Raw genomic sequence first — 18,025 nt, 5'->3', positions numbered from 1 at the left:
CACTTGCTCTGTGCATGTGTTAAAATGTTAATCATTGGTGTTGAAACAATTCAATTTTGCCAAGTACCACTGTAATCTGGGGGTGATACTGGAATTCTTCCGGATGGTGCTGGAGTCGCTACCGGAAGACTTCGAGATCGGAGAACCTCCACTCAAGACGATCGAACTGTTCAAGGATCTGGTGCGGAAGGCTTTGGTGTTTCAGAACAGTTTGATCGAAGTTGGGAAGGGGGTGGCATCGTTCCGGAAGCTGATTGAAAAGATGACCATGAAGGGACTGCTACTGGTCATAATTCCGATTCGGAATGTGATTAGTGAGTTGGTTTAGTGGGGAAGGAGGAAGTGAAGGGAACGTTGAAGACGTTGGTGGATCGATTTGGGGCGAGGAGATTCGTGACGGAGCTAAAATCACAACCGAAGGAGGTTAAGCAGAATTGTAAGATGTTGGTTCAAGGATAGGCTTAGCTCTCGGACACGACCCTGGAATCTCAGCGCTTGAAATAGAATAGTTACAGGCTTGGCGGAGAATAAATCCCGGCGAAGTGTAAGTTAACTGACCGATTTTTTTCCATGGTGCCCAGCAATTCGGTAAGAATTTCCTTATCGCGATGCTTGCAATAATCCTCGTAGAACGGATACGAACGCAGCTTTTCGAACTCTATGAGGTACGAGTTAATTATGGAATCCATACAAAAGCCACCATCTGGCCGTAGTAGTTTTATCAGTGGCCGTTTACCATATTTGATTCTATAACGCTTCACCACTTCGTTGACCTTTCAACCGACATTCAGTTCCATGATTCGTTCCTCATCGTTACACTCGCACCATGTTCGGCGGTAGAATCTTCACCGGTGTTTGCTTTCCTACCATCGACAGTGCCCCAGCTGCTTTTACAACTGTTCTCTGGCCGGCACTGCTTTCCACCAGAGACATCATACTTCTCTCCATTTGTCCGATCGTTGGACTGTCTGACCGTGTGGACATATTAAACCCTACCTTTACCAGGGAAGTCTGATTCCGGTTGAAACACCCACTCGGGTTCATCAGAATCTGAAGGGCACGCTCGCTTCGTCTACTTACCACCCTCTTCTGTGGTTCATACTCCAATCCAGTAGAAGTTATTGTCCTGTCGGAAATTGGAAGTGCCTCTCCCGGAGAACGTTCTCGCTCGAAGCTTCGATTCGGTGGCCGAGTTCATTGCTTATTAGGTTCAGTGTATTCCACGACAGTTAGGATCTAGGATAGGATTCCACTGCATATTTCAAATTAACCGGGTTGCCAAACATACCATTATACCTAAGAGGAAGAGGAGACAATACCCTGTCAAACGCGAACCAGCTCGTGATTGGCCGATTTGAAGTACGTAAGATAGAGATAGAGATAGATAAAAGAGTAAGAAGCCAGTTGTCTCCTCTTCCTCTTAGCATTATACAAACAAAAAAATCAGTCCGATGACACTCTCGGCACTGCCGGCACACGTGAGGCATACTTAGAAAAATGTTGGCGCAAAATAAGTGTGTAGAGTGACCACCGCTTGCATCTTTTGCATTAGACGTATACCGTTGTTATGGCACAGTTGTAAGAAGCTATGATTTATTGCATTGATTTCAAAAGCGACAGATTGAAAATGAACCCGTTGAATTCCTTACCTCGTCGCAGCATGTTCCCGGACAGACCAAGGAGGAAGTCCCACGGGCTCAAGCCCAGGCCAAGCTGACCCAGGAATATCAGAACTTTCAGAAGAAGCTCGAATTGCAAAAGAACGCTTTGGAGAATTGGTTCGAAGATTACAACGATCGGGAGTTGAGCCAGTCGGAACGTAAAAATCCGAAAAAGTCCCTAGCAAAATGCGTGTCGATTCATGTAGACATGACTGGTTCTCGGCAATTTTGTCACCGACGAACCGACGTGACAGCATATACAAGCTATTTTCAAATTCATGCTCAAGACGCCATATTTCAAACACGTTAAACACTACTGACATCTACACTCATCCGATCGCGTCATACCATGATCAAGGACACGAATCCACTTATAATTTATATTGTCTTGGTTTGTGTCTCAGCTAATTTGACAGATCTGAATCGCTCGTTTGACAATTTGAATCGCTCGTTTGACAATTCGAATTGTGGACAACCGTAATGCTCCTGTGGCATGTCGATTTTAAGATTGAGCCTCTTTGCGAACGGAACAGACAGGAAATCGATTGGACATTGTGGTTAGCCAGTCGGAACGGGAAAACCCGTGAGAGGTGCCTCTGCGGAAATTCGGATTCACCGGGAAAATGGTCAATTCCTGAAAGTAGGCTTAGATATCCGCGATTTTTTTTTTAAAAATGGAAGCAGTCATGAGCATAGGGAAAACATGCCATCGGCATATCGATTCTGCAACCAGGTGGAGTCCTGTGAATATCCGGAACCACCGAAGAAATAGTCAATTCCTGAAAGTAGACCTGGAGATCCGCGATTTTTTTTTTCCTAAATTGCATACAAACATGAGCATAGAGGAAATATACAATCACCATAAAGATTCTACTACCGATGATCCTTTAGATATCCGGAATAACCAGGAAAATGGTCATGATGAAACGGTGATGGCACATTTTTTATATACTCATACTCATCATTGTATGCAATTTATAAAAATTCACGAATCTCTGTCTACTTTCAGAAGTTGACCATTTTCTCGGTGATTCCGAATATCCAGAGGTCCGTTTTCTGACCACGCGGTAGCAGAATCGGTATGTTGATGACATGTTTCCTCTAAAGTCATGATTGTATGCAATTCAGAAAAAAAAATCGCGGGTCTACTTTCAGGAATTGACCATTTTGCCAGTGGTTCCGGTTATCCAGAGGTCCGTTTTCTGGCCACACGGTAGCAGAATCGATATGGTGATGGCATATTTCCTCTATGCTTATGATTGCATAACAATTAGAAAAAAATCGCAGATCTCCAGGTCTACTTTTTTGGAATTGACCATTTTCCCGCGGTGAATTCGAATTTCCGCAGAACCACCTCTCACGGGTTTTCCCGGAGCGACTGGCAAACCACAGGTCCAATCGGAACCCAGTCTGTTTCGTTTGAAGCTAGATAGTCATACCTTTCAAATACTGGCTCAATCTTAAAATTTGGTAACCATATTCCTCGGTTTTCCCGGTTACCGGTTTGCTGGCAGAATGATTCAAGAATACGAATTCCAAGAGTTTTCTAGAAGAGATTCCTTAAGGGTTCTGATTCGAAATGATGGCCTGTGAGGACTGTAAAAAATATGCTAGAAAAAGCACCATTTGAACAGCATTTCTCGCTACCATTTTTTTTACGTCTCAGTCACGAATCACTTAAAACTTTTTTTATGTGCCCATACCGTGTGCTATAGGCACCCACCGATGTGTGCCCGAATCGTCATATAAATCCAGACATATGGCGATATCTCGTATAGTTCGCTTCTCTCAAGAACCCTTCTGTGAGCAAAACCAGAACCAGTCATCGTCGTCGTCGAGCTAAAGCGCAAAGAACTCCTCCCCTGCCCCGCAGACTTTCCACTTCCGATGCAAGCGTTGTTTATCACGACTAATTTTTATTTACGTGTGTGCGGTGGCGATAAAGATTCTGCCTCTCCATCCACCACCAGAGCAAGCGTATTCAAATCAATTTTAAGTCGAATCAAGTCGAGTAGAACTGCACGACGACGGACGGGACCAGCTTTGGAACGGGGATGAGATCAGCTTTTATGCGAGGAGGATAACCCCCATCGTCACCAATACTCTGATAGAGAGCCGTCGAGTGGTGGTCATTCGCATCCAGCGGACCAGCCCGCGGCAGGGAGTATTATTTTGTAGAAGTAACTGAACTGAATGGAATTTAAGCACCGATAAAGAGGAAGCAAAGCGTTCGTCTCTTTAACGGCGGTTCAAATTCTCTCGAAACATAAACAAAAAGCAAGAGCCAAGAAAACGGGACTCCGCCGAAATCGATTTTCCCTATGCTTGTTGGGTTTATTTATAAACTATATCTACACAACACTCGGCAGCGTCAGCGTTGCTGTTGGTCTATACTCGACTCGACTATCTCTTACTATGTTGCTGCTGCTGCTTGTATGAGCATGATGCAGTTGTTAATAATGCAAACAGTAGTGTTGTTCATGGTAGTTCGAGACAAGTGGCGTGTGATGGGCATCAGCTTCATCATCATCATCCAATGTAGGATAGATTTGGATGGTATTAGGTACTCACTTCTTCAAATTTTTCCCTCATCTCGGCTCGTTCCTCCACCGACAGGGTCTTCACGCCGCCGCCACCGCCGCGTCGAATGGAAGCCATTTTTGTTATCTTTTTTGCTGCCGCTCTTCTCCTGGGTGCGCGACGTCCGTCCCGTCGTCTGTGTCGTCGGGTGTGTGTTGTTGTGGTGATTTCTATTCCCCCACCGACGCGGTCGTCGTTGTTGGTTCTCGTCTTCGTCAGCACCCAGAAAAACACTCTTCTCGTATTTTAATTTGCTACAAATTATCAATTTCCCTGAATCACTCGCTTCTTCCCTCGCACTCTCCGAGACAAACGGGAGGTTTTTCTCGTCGAAGGCTTCTACTACTGCTGCAGCACACACTTTTTCCGCAATTTCAGCCGCTTAATTGAGCAACAATCCGGGCGGGCCCCTCTCACAACCTACCCCGCTACTACTGCTGCGAAACGTTGGAAGAAGATTCGCGGAATTTGTGTCACACAAAACACGTTTGGCACACTCGGAAATTTCTCACCAAAAACACTGCTTTCTTTCTTTTCTTCGCGGGAGGCTCACTCGCTCACTCTTTTCTTTTCGATTTTTGCCTTTCCGCAGCACCACACTACCGAAAATGATAGGTAAGTAGGCAAATTAGAAACCTTCACCTCTTCACTCTTCGCACTCGGCTTTCAGCGGGGGGGAATTTAGCTGGGATAAACAAAAAAAAAAAGAGCACTCTATAAATCTAGACTAACATTTGAAAGGGGCGTAAGAGCCAAAATGTAAACAAACCATATTTTGCCACATATAGAGAGAATAGTTCACAAACTACTCGATAAACACGAAAATGTAGAAGAAAATATCACTTCAAATCATCAAAAACGTTTCTTCTTACATGGCGTATTTCCAACTTTTAACTCTATGATGCATCTGGTTGTTACGCCTTGCACCAGAACTACGAATTATATCGTTTTAATATGCCAAACGTATTGAGTCTGTAGTATCTAGTCACGCCCGATTCATTTGAAATGCATCCGATTGATAGTTCACGTGTAAACAACGAACAAAAAGAAGACCAAAAAATCTCCGGGCGTAATTCCACTCTCACAAAATTTGCGAACGAAGAACCAAGGCGTAACAACAAACGAAAAATCCCGAGGGTGTACTTCCACGGCGTATCACCAGTGTTGGCAGTTCAAAGGGTGGATGATCCGGGGGGTAACAACATGTATGAAATTATCAGGGCGTATGATGTTTTCTTCTCGATTTCACGACAAATAAAACTTTTTTTGAGTTTTTAGTGATGCATGATGATAGATTACAATATTAACTATATGTCAAGCTTATAAAATCATCCAGAAAATGGAAAGTCGTGAAATAGGATTAATTTTTAGGTCATCAAAATTCAGAAGCGATTTTCTCGATATGGTCATTTTGGAATTACGCCCTTTTCAAATGTTAGTCTAGAAATCTTCCGCCAAGCAGCACACTTTTCACGTGGAATTTTCGGAATCACGATTTCATTCACTATTTCACCGAACAACTGCTGATTGATTTTGTCACGGCTGTAATCCTCGGTTTGAGAAGGAAACGTCGAACATAAGCAGAAAATGATCAGCACAGTACAACGATGAGAACAGGAAATTTTTACAGAGTGATTTTGGAGAAACAACTCAGACAGCAGAATGATATGCACGTTATACGGCACACAACCAGACTCGACCACGGCTAAACATAAACTGAACACAGTGATCTTGCGAAGCTTGCGAATACAACCACACGAGCGCCAAGCATTAACGATCGCGAACACAAACACGAAGAAAAGCATAAACGGGCCCGAGCTGTCAAAACTCAGAGCAGCGCCCGTTGGCCGTTTGTTGTGCAAGATGGTCGCGAAGTTTCGTTCAACGGATAGGGTGGGGAATTGGGGATGCCAGTTCAAAACGGTAGTTGAAATCTGGGTTGAAATGGATTTTGCATTCCACACACAGTAAAAAAAATGTAATATCGATCAACGTAATTCAAGCTGATGTATGAAATAATGATGTAATAGCAAAAAGCAGATACAATGTTACATCAATGGATGTAATTTTGTTCACAAAATCGATGTACATCGTACAATGTGATATTACACAACCGATGGATTGACCTGGTTGCAGCAGTTTCGATGTAATATTCAACAACTTTTTTTGCTGTGCATGCACTCTTCCCACTCTTCCACGCTATATTGAGGCTACTCAGTGACTGTGGATCGCACTCATTTTTGCATGCTGTATATGGAGTTGTCAAAAAATGAGTAAACTGGTTTTAATTCGATGAGTGGGATCTACCCAGATTCTGGGTAAATGGTTCCAATATATTGTTTTCCTAAGTTCAAAATGGAGCACTTGGAAGTTGTAAACAGGCAATTTTTGCGAAGTGAGTTTAAAATTAGTTTTTAGAAGTGAAGCAGTAAAAATTGAGCAGCTACGTAATAGCAACATAATAGCCTGCATAGTTCGTTGGTATCAATAAATACAGAATTATCATTTTCATAATGTTTTAATTTTTTAATATTCTTGCTCGTCGAAACAATTTATAGGGGAAATGTCGGCTTCGGCAATACCTTAACCTATTATCGTCAGGGGGTAAACAAGTTCTAGAGCACTCAAATTTGGCCAATAGATGCTCTGAATGCCAAAATTGAGCTCTCAAGGACATTGTTTACCCCCTGACGATAATACCATAGAGGTAACTCTAAGACCAGAAGAGTTACTCTCAAGTGGCTCTGTTTCTCGATGATGCTCAGGTATACCACTTTGACTGTGCAAGTAATTCTGATGCTGAAATTTCTCAGAAAATTAATGAAGACTTGAAGAGGATCCTAGATTGGTCTGTAAAGAATATGCTTAGCTTGAACTCCAAGAAAACAAACGCAATTTTTATTACAAATAGTTCTTTTCAAAATATATAAAAACCTTCATTGCTTTTAGACAATGAAACAATTGAATACGTCGATAATGCTACTAACTTGGGTATCCGTATTCATTCCAATTTTGGATGGGATGAATATGTGTTGTCACAATGCGGAAAAATTTATGCTGGTTTACGTTCTCTTCACATAACATCATCATTTCTTAGAACTGATGTTAAAATTAAACTATTCAAAAGCCTCCTTCTTCTTTATTTTTTGGCATGTGATTTTCTCCTCGATGATGTATCTGCTGGTACGTTCAATAAACTTAAGGCACAAACGAAGTGACAGACGGAGCGGCTCGAAAACTTTGGTGACTAACCTGCTATTGCAATTTTTCAGTGTACCACATGGCAACACCACTACTACTGGATTGTACCACATGGCAACACTACTACCACAGACAAACAGACATAACACATTGAATATTTCTCACTGTAAAACATCGTCGCTAAAACATTACCGCCATCTGTTGAGTACACTGTGGTGACGCTGAACAGATGGCGGTAGTGTGTAAACGTCAAACGCAAGGGCATTGACTATGCGCGCCACAGGTTGCGGTACTACCAACTATGATACTTTTAAATTGACCGTTAAATGCTTGTTCGATGAACAACTTGCGAGTGTTATGTCTGTTTGTCTGTGCTACTACCATAGAGGTAACTCTAAGACCACTGGGTCCCGAAGAAAATCATTATTATTTTTGGCTCACTTAGTACCAGAACAACGGTCCCAAGCCAAGAGTCTCAAGCAGTCCCAAGCTATTTCACTCACCCCTGCATGTTCTGCATGAATCCACACACCCCTGATGTTATCTGTCAAACTTTCATAAAGCGAATCAAAACAAACATAGTGTAGTAATAGAATTTCAACTAGAATGGGGTACGCCATATAAGCACTAGGGACCAATAGGCTACTCAAGCAGTGAATCAATTTAAAATCGTTAGTTTCCACCCCCTGCTACTACTGGATTGAACTAGCATTTTCACCAAATGTACTAGAATGTTTTGGTTCTATCTCTTTCACTCTACTCAAAACTGAAATGCATAAAAAATGACAAACTGATACGCACTCTTTGCACACTGTCAAAGAATCATTGTACACAAAATCAACTTTGTGCAAAACCAAAACAAAAATACTATCCCATCTGGTGGATGATGGCACAAGCTTCTAAGAAAATTCTATTACAGTGAACCACATTATTTTAATGGATTTCTTCGCCAGTTAGTCGTCTGTCACTTCGTTGGTGTTTTTAAATTAAGTAGATATTCTAGAGTTTCTCACCTGCAACATCATCTAATAGGATGCCCTTTGGTAAAATTTGGCAAGCTATGCTGTTGTTTATTTTTGCATAGTCTGTCGAGAACAAAACAACCCGGTTATCTACATAAAAAATTGCAAACTTCACAAAGCAATCGGTCCATTATATATATTTTACCAAGACATCGCACGTCAAAGTACGGGAACTCATTTTTCGTGCGAGGTGTAGTTCACTGGAATTCTTTACCCAATAGTCTAACTAATGTAAATTCGTTAACAACATTTAAGAGAGGATGTATTGAGCATTTTAGTTGAGTAGTAAATGTAGTTCAGTTTGTGTTACGCATCAATTATTTTTTTTTTGGTTTTGTAATATACTTGTGGCGCTTGTTATACTTTGATATAATTGATGTAACAGAAGAAAGACATAAGTCTTAAGTTACAAAATACACGTCAATAAATAAATAAATAAGATATTGCCGAAGTCGACATTTCCCCTATATAAAGCATTCATGGGGCATTAATTTGATTCTACCGAAATGGGTAAGGTTTACTCAGTTGAAAAATGTCATAATCTAAGTAACCGTTACCCAGTTTCCTCTATGGGCATGTTGACAGTTCTAGTAGAATCGGAGATAAGAGAGAAGAGAAAAGAAAATAGGTCGACTCGAATGACAAGTAGATTCGAAACGAGATGTGAGCCATCATCAACAGTGAGGCTCATAAGTATTGGCTATTTTTATTTTATGTTTTATGTTGTCTGTGAACCTAGATGTAAGAGAGAAATAATTTATACTTCACTTCAATTTCAACCTTCGTAAGAATAAGATCGACTAAAGTAAAACTTAATAAAGAACGTAGTGTAGTGATTTTTGTAGTAGCAATCTAATAAAGTTGTTTTATAGTTAATAAAGTGTAGTTTAAAGAAAAAACGGAAGTGATTTTTATACTCATCATTGTCGCCGGTGTGCTTGAAACTAAAAGGAGGAACTTAAGCACAAGTAGAAAATCAGCTGTACAGAAAGGAATTCCATATTTGCGAAGTTCGTGGTTGGAACGCACACGGTAAGGTCACAACATTGGTGCCGTGGCCAGGATCGCGTTCCAAGGAAGCGACGGGGCGTCAGTATCGTCAGTATCGTCATAAAAGGACTATCGCCATACTGGAAGGTTCGCTACTACAATAAGAATAGCCATAACTACCTTTGATGGCCTGTGAATAATTGGAAGCAGCCATCACACTCCTATTGTTTGATTGGCTAGTGGACGCCATTGGAAGTTACCGGAGAAGCCAGTAGAAATTGAAAATTCAAGGCCTATTTGACAGGCTCACAAGGTGAGTATCTGTCCAACGCATTACTTTCTGCTTTCATTTCTACCTGGTCGTTTTTCCGTTCCATTTCTCGGTACTACTGTTCAATTACTACGCTTCTGGACTTCGTGGTCGATTACTCTCGGACGAGGGAAGGTTGATTCCGAACGAAGTTCACCCGTTAGGCCATTCTACTCAAGACAAAGCTGTCATTACAATTAACTCGAAACTTGCTATAAAAATACCCTTTGCGTCATCGGTCGTTAATGGAGGAGTTTTACTACACCAGATTGTGATACGATAAACTAGATCTCTGAGTCAGCTGTACTGGTACCTTGCCTTCACTTTTGGAGAATATTGCTGTTTGCGGAGAATATATATATATTAGTATTCAGAGACGACAGAAATTTTCATGCAACACAGAAGAAGTCAGGTGGTGGAGTTCTTATAGCTCTTTCGGCCAATTTTAACTCAGAAATTATCTTTACACCAAAATTTACAGAATTTGAGCATATTTGGGTGAAATCACACATAGCCGGTGAAACGCACGTGTTCGCCTCAGTGTATTTTCCACCAGACCATGCTCATAAAAGCACTTATGAAGCCTTCTTCCAAAGTGCTGAACAAATTCTATCTGACCTTCCTCCTGAGGTTAAAGTTCACATCTATGGAGACTTTAATCAACGCCATGCTGACTTCATTCTGGACTCTGAAAATGAATGTATCTTACTCCCAGTCGTTGGGGATAATGAAACATTGCAGTTCATTTTTGACAAAACTGCTAATTTAGGACTGAACCAAATTAACCACATCAAAAACCAACAAAATTGCTATTTGGACTTTTTACTAACGAATATTTATGAAGATTTCTGTGTGACCGAATCATTAAATCCACTGTGGAAAAATGAAGCGTTTCACACAGCAATCGAATATTCTTTATTTATGCATGAAAACCAAAGACCCAACGACTGCGAATACGAAGAAGTCTTTGAATACAAATTAGCAGACTACGAAAAAATAAAATTTAAATTAAACAGTGTCAATTGGCAATTAATTTTAAGGAATGTAGGAAATGTCGAAATTGGTATAGACGTGTTCTACAAAATTTTAACAGAAATAATTTCGGAAGAAATTCCTTTGAAGAAAAAAAGACGCAACAGAAACACACAAAATCCAGTCTGGTATAACAGACAAATAAAAAACTTGAAAAATCGGAAGCAAAAAGCACATAAAATTTATAAAAAACACAATAGTAGTAATAATTTATTAATTTATTTGGATCTATGCGATCAACTGAATTTAGCTATCAGTACTGCATTTGAAGAATATAATGCAAAAACAGAACATGAAATAAAGTCCTGTCCAAAGAACTTCTTTAATTACGTAAAAACCAAATTAAAATCTGACAATTTTCCTTCAATAATGCAACTCGACGAAAATGTCGGTGATAGCTCGGAAAAAAAACTGCAATCTATTTGCAAAATTTTTTCAAGAAATCTATACGACATTTTCTGAAGAAGATCGCGACCGCGATTATTTTGCATTTTTTCCAGAATTTTCAAGGGACATTGGCCTCAATCAACTTCAAGTGCAGGATATTTTGCAAGCTTTAAAAAATTTAGACGCCTCAAAAGGTCCTGGACCTGACGGAATTCCTCCAGTTTTTATTAAATGTCTAGCAATGGAACTCACTGCTCCATTGTTCTGGATTTTTAATATGTCCCTGGAATCTGGAACCTTCCCAAAAACTTGGAAAAGCTCATTCCTAGTGCCTATCTTTAAATCTGGCCGAAAATCTGACGTACGTAATTATCGTGGTATAGCCATTATCTCTTGCATTCCTAAACTTTTCGAGGCAATTGTCAACGAAAAATTATTTCTCCAAATCAAAAATAGAATTACTGACATGCAACACGGCTTTTTCAAGGGTCGCTCGACCTCGACAAATTTACTTGAATTTATAGACTATTCATTGAATGCAATGGATAATGGAAACCACGTAGAAGCTCTCTATACAGACTTTAGCAAGGCATTTGACCGCATAGACATACCAATGCTACTTTTTAAATTGCAAAAAATTGGAATTGAGTCAGGGCTCCTAAAATGGCTTGAATCATATTTAACTAACCGCCAACAAATAATTAAATTCAACGGAAAGAAATCGAGTCCAATTCAAGTCACTTCAGGGGTCCCCCAAGGCTCTCATTTGGGACCTCTTCTTTTTATTCTATACGTAAACGACATTTCTTTCATTCTCAAAAAACTTAAATGTCTTATTTATGCCGACGACATGAAGCTCTTTTTATAAATAAGAAATGAAGAAGACATCAATATATTCCGGAATGAAATACACATATTCTACATATGGTGCAAAAAAAGTCTACTAGAATTGAATGTAAAAAAATGTAACTTAATATCATTTAGCAGGAAAAGAACAACTTCAAATATTTCAATTGCACTAGGAAATCAAAATGTAGAAAAATGTGAAAGAGTTAGGGATTTAGGAATTATCTTAGACTCTAAACTAACTTTCATAGACCATTACAACACAATTATTCACAGGGCAAATAACATGCTAGGCTTTATCAAGCGCTTTTGCTATAACTTTCAGGACCCATACACAATTAAAACACTATATATCGCCTATGTGAGGTCAATACTGGAATATTGCAGCATTGTATGGTCTCCTTTTTCAATCACGCACGAAGAAAGATTAGAATCCGTACAAAAACAATTTCTATTATACGCTCTTCGTAAATTAGGTTGGACATCATTTCCTCTTCCATCATATGAAGCACGCTGCATGCTTATAAACATACAAACATTAAAAGAGCGTCGTGAATATGCAATGGTTTCATTTGTAAACGATATCGTTTCGCAACGCATTGACTCCACAGAACTTTTATCAAAATTAAATTTCCATGCACCTACTCGGCAACTCCGAAATCGAAATGTATTTGCCATAAAACATCATCGTACAAATTATGCAAAATATGGGCCATTAAACCGCATGATGGCCTCTTACAATCAATACTGCGAAACCATTGACTTTACAATGTCTCGGCATAAACTAAAACAATATTTTTACTCCATAAGGCATTATAACTCATAAAAAATAGGAAAGCTGACACTGCTTAATTTTTATTAAAGAAAAAATTATACTTTTAACCTTTTGTCCAAAGTTGACGAAATAAATAAATAAATTTAAGAAAACAAAACTGTATTCTCATATGTACTAGTCTACGTTGGTTGACGAAATAAATAAATAAATATATATACAAAAGGCCTGTTTGACAGGCTCACCAGGTGAGTACCTGTTCAAACCGATACATTTCTCCCACAAGAGGTGCTTTGCGTTGTCCTTTTTACAGGGTTAGCCAGTTGTATAAAGTCCTTCAAACTGTCTGCGGAGAATATACAGAAATACAAGGCCTGTTTGACAGGCTCACCAGGTGAGTACCTGTCCAAACCATTATATTTCTTCCGCGAGAGGTACTCCGCTTTGCCCCCTTTGCAGGCTTTATCAACTCTTTGCAAACTCCTGCAACGCTCTTCGATTAGTTTGTACGTCGACAATCATGGGGAAGAAGATCAAACCAAAAATCCACATACGAGATGGTATCGTCGATTTCCTTCATCGGACGGAAAAATTCCTGAAAGCCAGTCAAGCACCCGATGAGTATCAAATCAAATTCCGCTTAGAGAAACTCGAAGCAAAGTGGGACGAATTCGAGGAGATACAAACGGAGATTGAAGGCGCGGAAGAACATGAAGATAACATGATACAACATCGGCAAGTGAGGGAAGAATTTGAGGAAATGTACTTCCAGGTAAGGGCAGGGCTGGCTGGTAAATTACCCCGTGACATACCATAAAATGCGTCACAAAACGTTCCATTTGTTACACAAACAATCGATAACGCCAATGTGCACACGTATGTACGTCTACCTCAAATTAATCTACCGGAATTTGACGGGAAGTTTGAAAAGTGGCTTGCATTTCATGATACTTTCAAGGCCTTGATCGATTCTTCTCCCGAACTGAGCAATATTCAGAAGTTTCATTATCTTCGAGCTTCTCTGAAAGGTGATGCATTGAAACTCATAGACTCATTTCCAATGAGTGATGCAAATTACAGGGTGGCTTGGGATAGCTTAGTCGCTCGGTTCTCCAATACCTATTTGCTCAAGAAGAGACATTTAAACGCTTTGTTTGAGTATCCCAAGATACGGAAGGAATCTGCGGTTGGTATCCACGAGCTCATCGACTGTTTCGAGCGGAATACGAAAATTTTGGATCAGCTAGGGGAGAAAACAGACGGATGGGGAGCCATGTTGACGCATCTTATGGTCGCAAAACTAGATGACGTCACTCAGAAACAATGGGAGGAACATGCTTCAGATGTTGATGAACTGGCGTTCTCTGTACTAGTGAACTTTCTCAAGAAGCAGACGCGTGTCCTGGATGCAGTTTCGGTGGATCAACGTTCATCAACTTCAAGTGCTTCATCTTCCTTTTCCAGATTTCGGTCAGCAAAGGTTTCGGTCAACTCGGCGACCGAAACTTCAGGTCATAGCTGTATATTCTGTAATGAACAACATTTCATCACACGTTGCCCAACATTCAACAAACTTGCTGTAGATAAACGTCTGCAATTTACTAACTCCAAACGACTCTGCAGCAATTGTTTAGGACGGAACCACTTGGCAAGAGATTGTCCCTCTAAGTTCCGGTGTAGGACTTGCTCCAAAAAGCACCACACTCTTCTCCATCCTGGATTCCCTGGTTCTGGTTCCTCTTCAACATCCGAAATGGATTTAGTCGTGCGAGGCACTGCTCCCTCAAATACTGGTGGTGCATCAAACTCTGATAATTATGGTTCTGCTACTGCTCCCTCAAATACTGGTGTTGCATCGAACTCTGATAATTATGGTTCAAGTTCAGTTGCAAATGTTTCTTCAAACGTAGCAATGGGAGTCGCTAACTCGCACGTCTTCTTACTCACGGTTGTACTGAAGGTCAAGGACAAATGGGGAAGGACGCATCTCGCAAGGGCACTCTTGAACTCCGGGTCACAGGCTAATTTAATGACGGAACATCTCTGCCAACTATTAAAACTACCACGTAGTGACAAGAAGGTGGAGATCAGCGGAATTGGGCGATCTCGACGGCAAATTGCTCATGAAGTATCGACAATCATCAGCTCTCGTACTAGGGATTTCTCCATGCCAATGGATTTCTTAGTCATGGGGCAGGTTACGGACGATCAACCATCTACATCTCTCCCGATGGTAAATTGGAAACCACCACCGGATATGCAACTAGCAGATCCTGAATTCTTCTATTCTTCAGACTATGTTTCTCGAGGCATGCTTCCAAAAAACTTCGTCATTAATTTTATGTGGCGTTCTGGTCCAGCTTGGCTTTTAGAAAGTGAGGAAAAGTGGCCTAAACAGCGAACATTGGAATCGATATCAGATGAAGTGTTGGAAAAAAGGAAGACGATACTATTAACGCAGCCTGTTTCCTCAGAAGTTTCGCTATACGAACGATATTCTTCATATTGGAAGCTCGTGCGGGTAACTGCTTACGTTCTTCGATTTATCAACCATTGTCTTTCGAGGAATCATCCGAAGGAAATAACCATCACACTACCTGAACTGCAAGCTGCCAAAGAAGCACTAGTGAAAGGCGTCCAGTATCAAACTTTTCCAGAGGAAATCAACGCGTTGAAGAAGAAACAAACTATCCCTTCGAAGTCGCCTTTGAAAAATCTCCATGTCGAAATCGACACGAAAGGCATTCTTCGTGTTGGTGGCCGGCTTCAACTGTCTGAAGAACAATACCAAACTAAACACCCTATGATCCTCCCAAGCAAACATCCTTTTACTCAGTTAATTGCAAAACACTCCCCCTTATTCTGCGAGTCACGTGACTCTCTCTCACCGGTGAGGTGACAATTGTCACCTCGTGTGAGGTGACTCTCCATGCAAATCAAATGGAGAGTCACCTCACACGAGGTGACTATTGTCACCTCACCGGTGAGAGAGAGTCACGTGACTCGCAGAATAAGGGGGACTATCATCCCCCCTATTCTGCGAGTCACGTGACTCTCTCTCACCGGTGAGGTGACAATTGTCACCTCACCGGTGAGAGAGAGTCACGTGACTCGCAGAATAGGGGGGCATATCCGCTCATTGCACTCGGGCCCACGTATGACGTTAGGCTCAATGCGCCAAGAGTTTTGGCCTTTACGTGGAAAAGATCTCGCAAATTTTGTGTGTCGCAAGTGTCATAACTCCCCCTTATTCTGCGAGTCACGTGACTCTCTCTCACCGGTGAGGTGACAATTGTCACCTCGTGTGAGGTGACTCTCCATGCAAATCAAATGGAGAGTCACCTCACACGAGGTGACTATTGTCACCTCACCGGTGAGAGAGAGTCACGTGACTCGCAGAATAGGGGGGACTGTTTCCGCCACCGCCCTGCCCCTATTGCCCAACCAATCGGCCAACTCCCTAGGACACGTACAGCTCCCAGTAGACCATTTACAATCACCGGTGTGGATTATTGCGGCCCTGTTTATATGAAACCAGTTCACCGACGTGCAAGCCCACAGAAAGCCTTTATCTCTCCCCCCTATTCTGCGAGTCACGTGACTCTCTCTCACCGGTGAGGTGACAATAGTCACCTCGTGTGAGGTGACTCTCCATTTGATTTGCATGGAGAGTCACCTCACACGAGGTGACAATTGTCACCTCACCGGTGAGAGAGAGTCACGTGACTCGCAGAATAAGGGAGTCTGTCTTCGTCTGTTTCGTTACCAAAGCGGTCCATCTGGAGTTGGTATGTGATCTGTCTACCGACGCTTTCATCGCTGCTTTACGACGCTTCATCTCTCGTCGTGGGGTTCCCACCGAGATACACTCGGACAACGGAACCAACTTCCAAGGAGCGAATAACGCACTAGCAACACTATACCAAATCCTCAACGATCAGCATGGTCAACAGAAAATCACCGAAGAATGCAACAAGAATGGGATCAAGTGGACATTCATTCCCCCTAGAGCACCAAATTTCGGTGGACTTTGGGAAGCTGCTGTCAAAACCGCAAAGAGTTCACTCTCGAAGACCATCGGAAATGCAAGGCTCTCGTATGAGGATTTCTCCACTGTACTCGTACAAATAGAGGCTAATATGAATACACGTCCTCTCACACCGTTATCTGAAGACCCAGACGAACTCGATGTTCTCACTCCGGGGCATTTTCTAACTGGGTCATCGCTGACAGCATTACCAGATCCAAATTATACGAATGTGCCAACAAATCGGTTGAAACATTATCAACAACTGCAGCAGCTTGTTCAGCAACATTGGGTTCGATGGAGGAAAGAGTACTTGACGGAGCTCAACAACCAGAGGAGGAAGTCTTCAACACCGGTCGATGTTTTCATTGGTCAACTAGTCCTTTTACAAGAAGACAGCAAACCCTCCGTTGCATGGCCACTAGCTAGGATCGTATCAATATATCCCGGAGAAGATAATCTCGTTCGCGTTGTGAAGGTAAAAACAGCAGTAGGAACGTATACTCGGGCAGTATCTCGAATTTATCCCTTGCCTTTCGATGAGAATTTGATCCAGCACAAAACCAATGAAGAAGATGAATCATTGCCTGAAAAGTAAAGAAATTTGATTATTTTTTGTTATTTCGATTAGTGTTTACATTCTTTGTTAGCTGAAAATTATTGATGCGAGCGAACGAATACGTAAAAATGTAAGGAAGGTAAATATGTAAACAAATTTAGGTGGCCGGTTATGTTGACAGTTCTAGTAGAATCGGAGATAAGAGAGAAGAGAAAAGAAAATAGGTCGACTCGAATGACAAGTAGATTCGAAACGAGATGTGAGCCATCATCAACAGTGAGGCTCATAAGTATTGGCTATTTTTATTTTATGTTTTATGTTGTCTGTGAACCTAGATGTAAGAGAGAAATAATTTATACTTCACTTCAATTTCAACCTTCGTAAGAATAAGATCGACTAAAGTAAAACTTAATAAAGAACGTAGTGTAGTGATTTTTGTAGTAGCAATCTAATAAAGTTGTTTTATAGTTAATAAAGTGTAGTTTAAAGAAAAAACGGAAGTGATTTTTATACTCATCATTGTCGCCGGTGTGCTTGAAACTAAAAGGAGGAACTTAAGCACAAGTAGAAAATCAGCTGTACAGAAAGGAATTCCATATTTGCGAAGTTCGTGGTTGGAACGCACACGGTAAGGTCAC

General features: G+C 41.1%; 1 protein-coding gene across 1 annotated transcript in view; it reads right to left on the bottom strand.

Annotated features, from left to right (window-relative positions):
* Fim (plastin-2 Fim) overlaps nucleotides 1–4,939 on the bottom strand; it is a 163,879-nt gene extending 158,940 nt beyond the window's left edge. The window contains exon 1 of the mRNA XM_065235574.1: nucleotides 4,233–4,939. Coding sequence (XP_065091646.1) covers nucleotides 4,233–4,319 — 87 coding nt within the window. The 5' untranslated portion in view covers nucleotides 4,320–4,939. The remainder of the gene's footprint in view (nucleotides 1–4,232) is intronic.
* Nucleotides 4,940–18,025: the final 13,086 nt, after the last annotated feature.

This window comes from Ochlerotatus camptorhynchus, unplaced genomic scaffold, assembly GCF_037179485.1.
Source record: "Ochlerotatus camptorhynchus isolate MF236.1 unplaced genomic scaffold, CSIRO-AGI_Acam_v1.1 ptg000498l, whole genome shotgun sequence".
Lineage (NCBI taxonomy): Eukaryota > Metazoa > Arthropoda > Insecta > Diptera > Culicidae > Ochlerotatus > Ochlerotatus camptorhynchus.
This window is presented reverse-complemented; position numbering and strand designations above follow the sequence as displayed.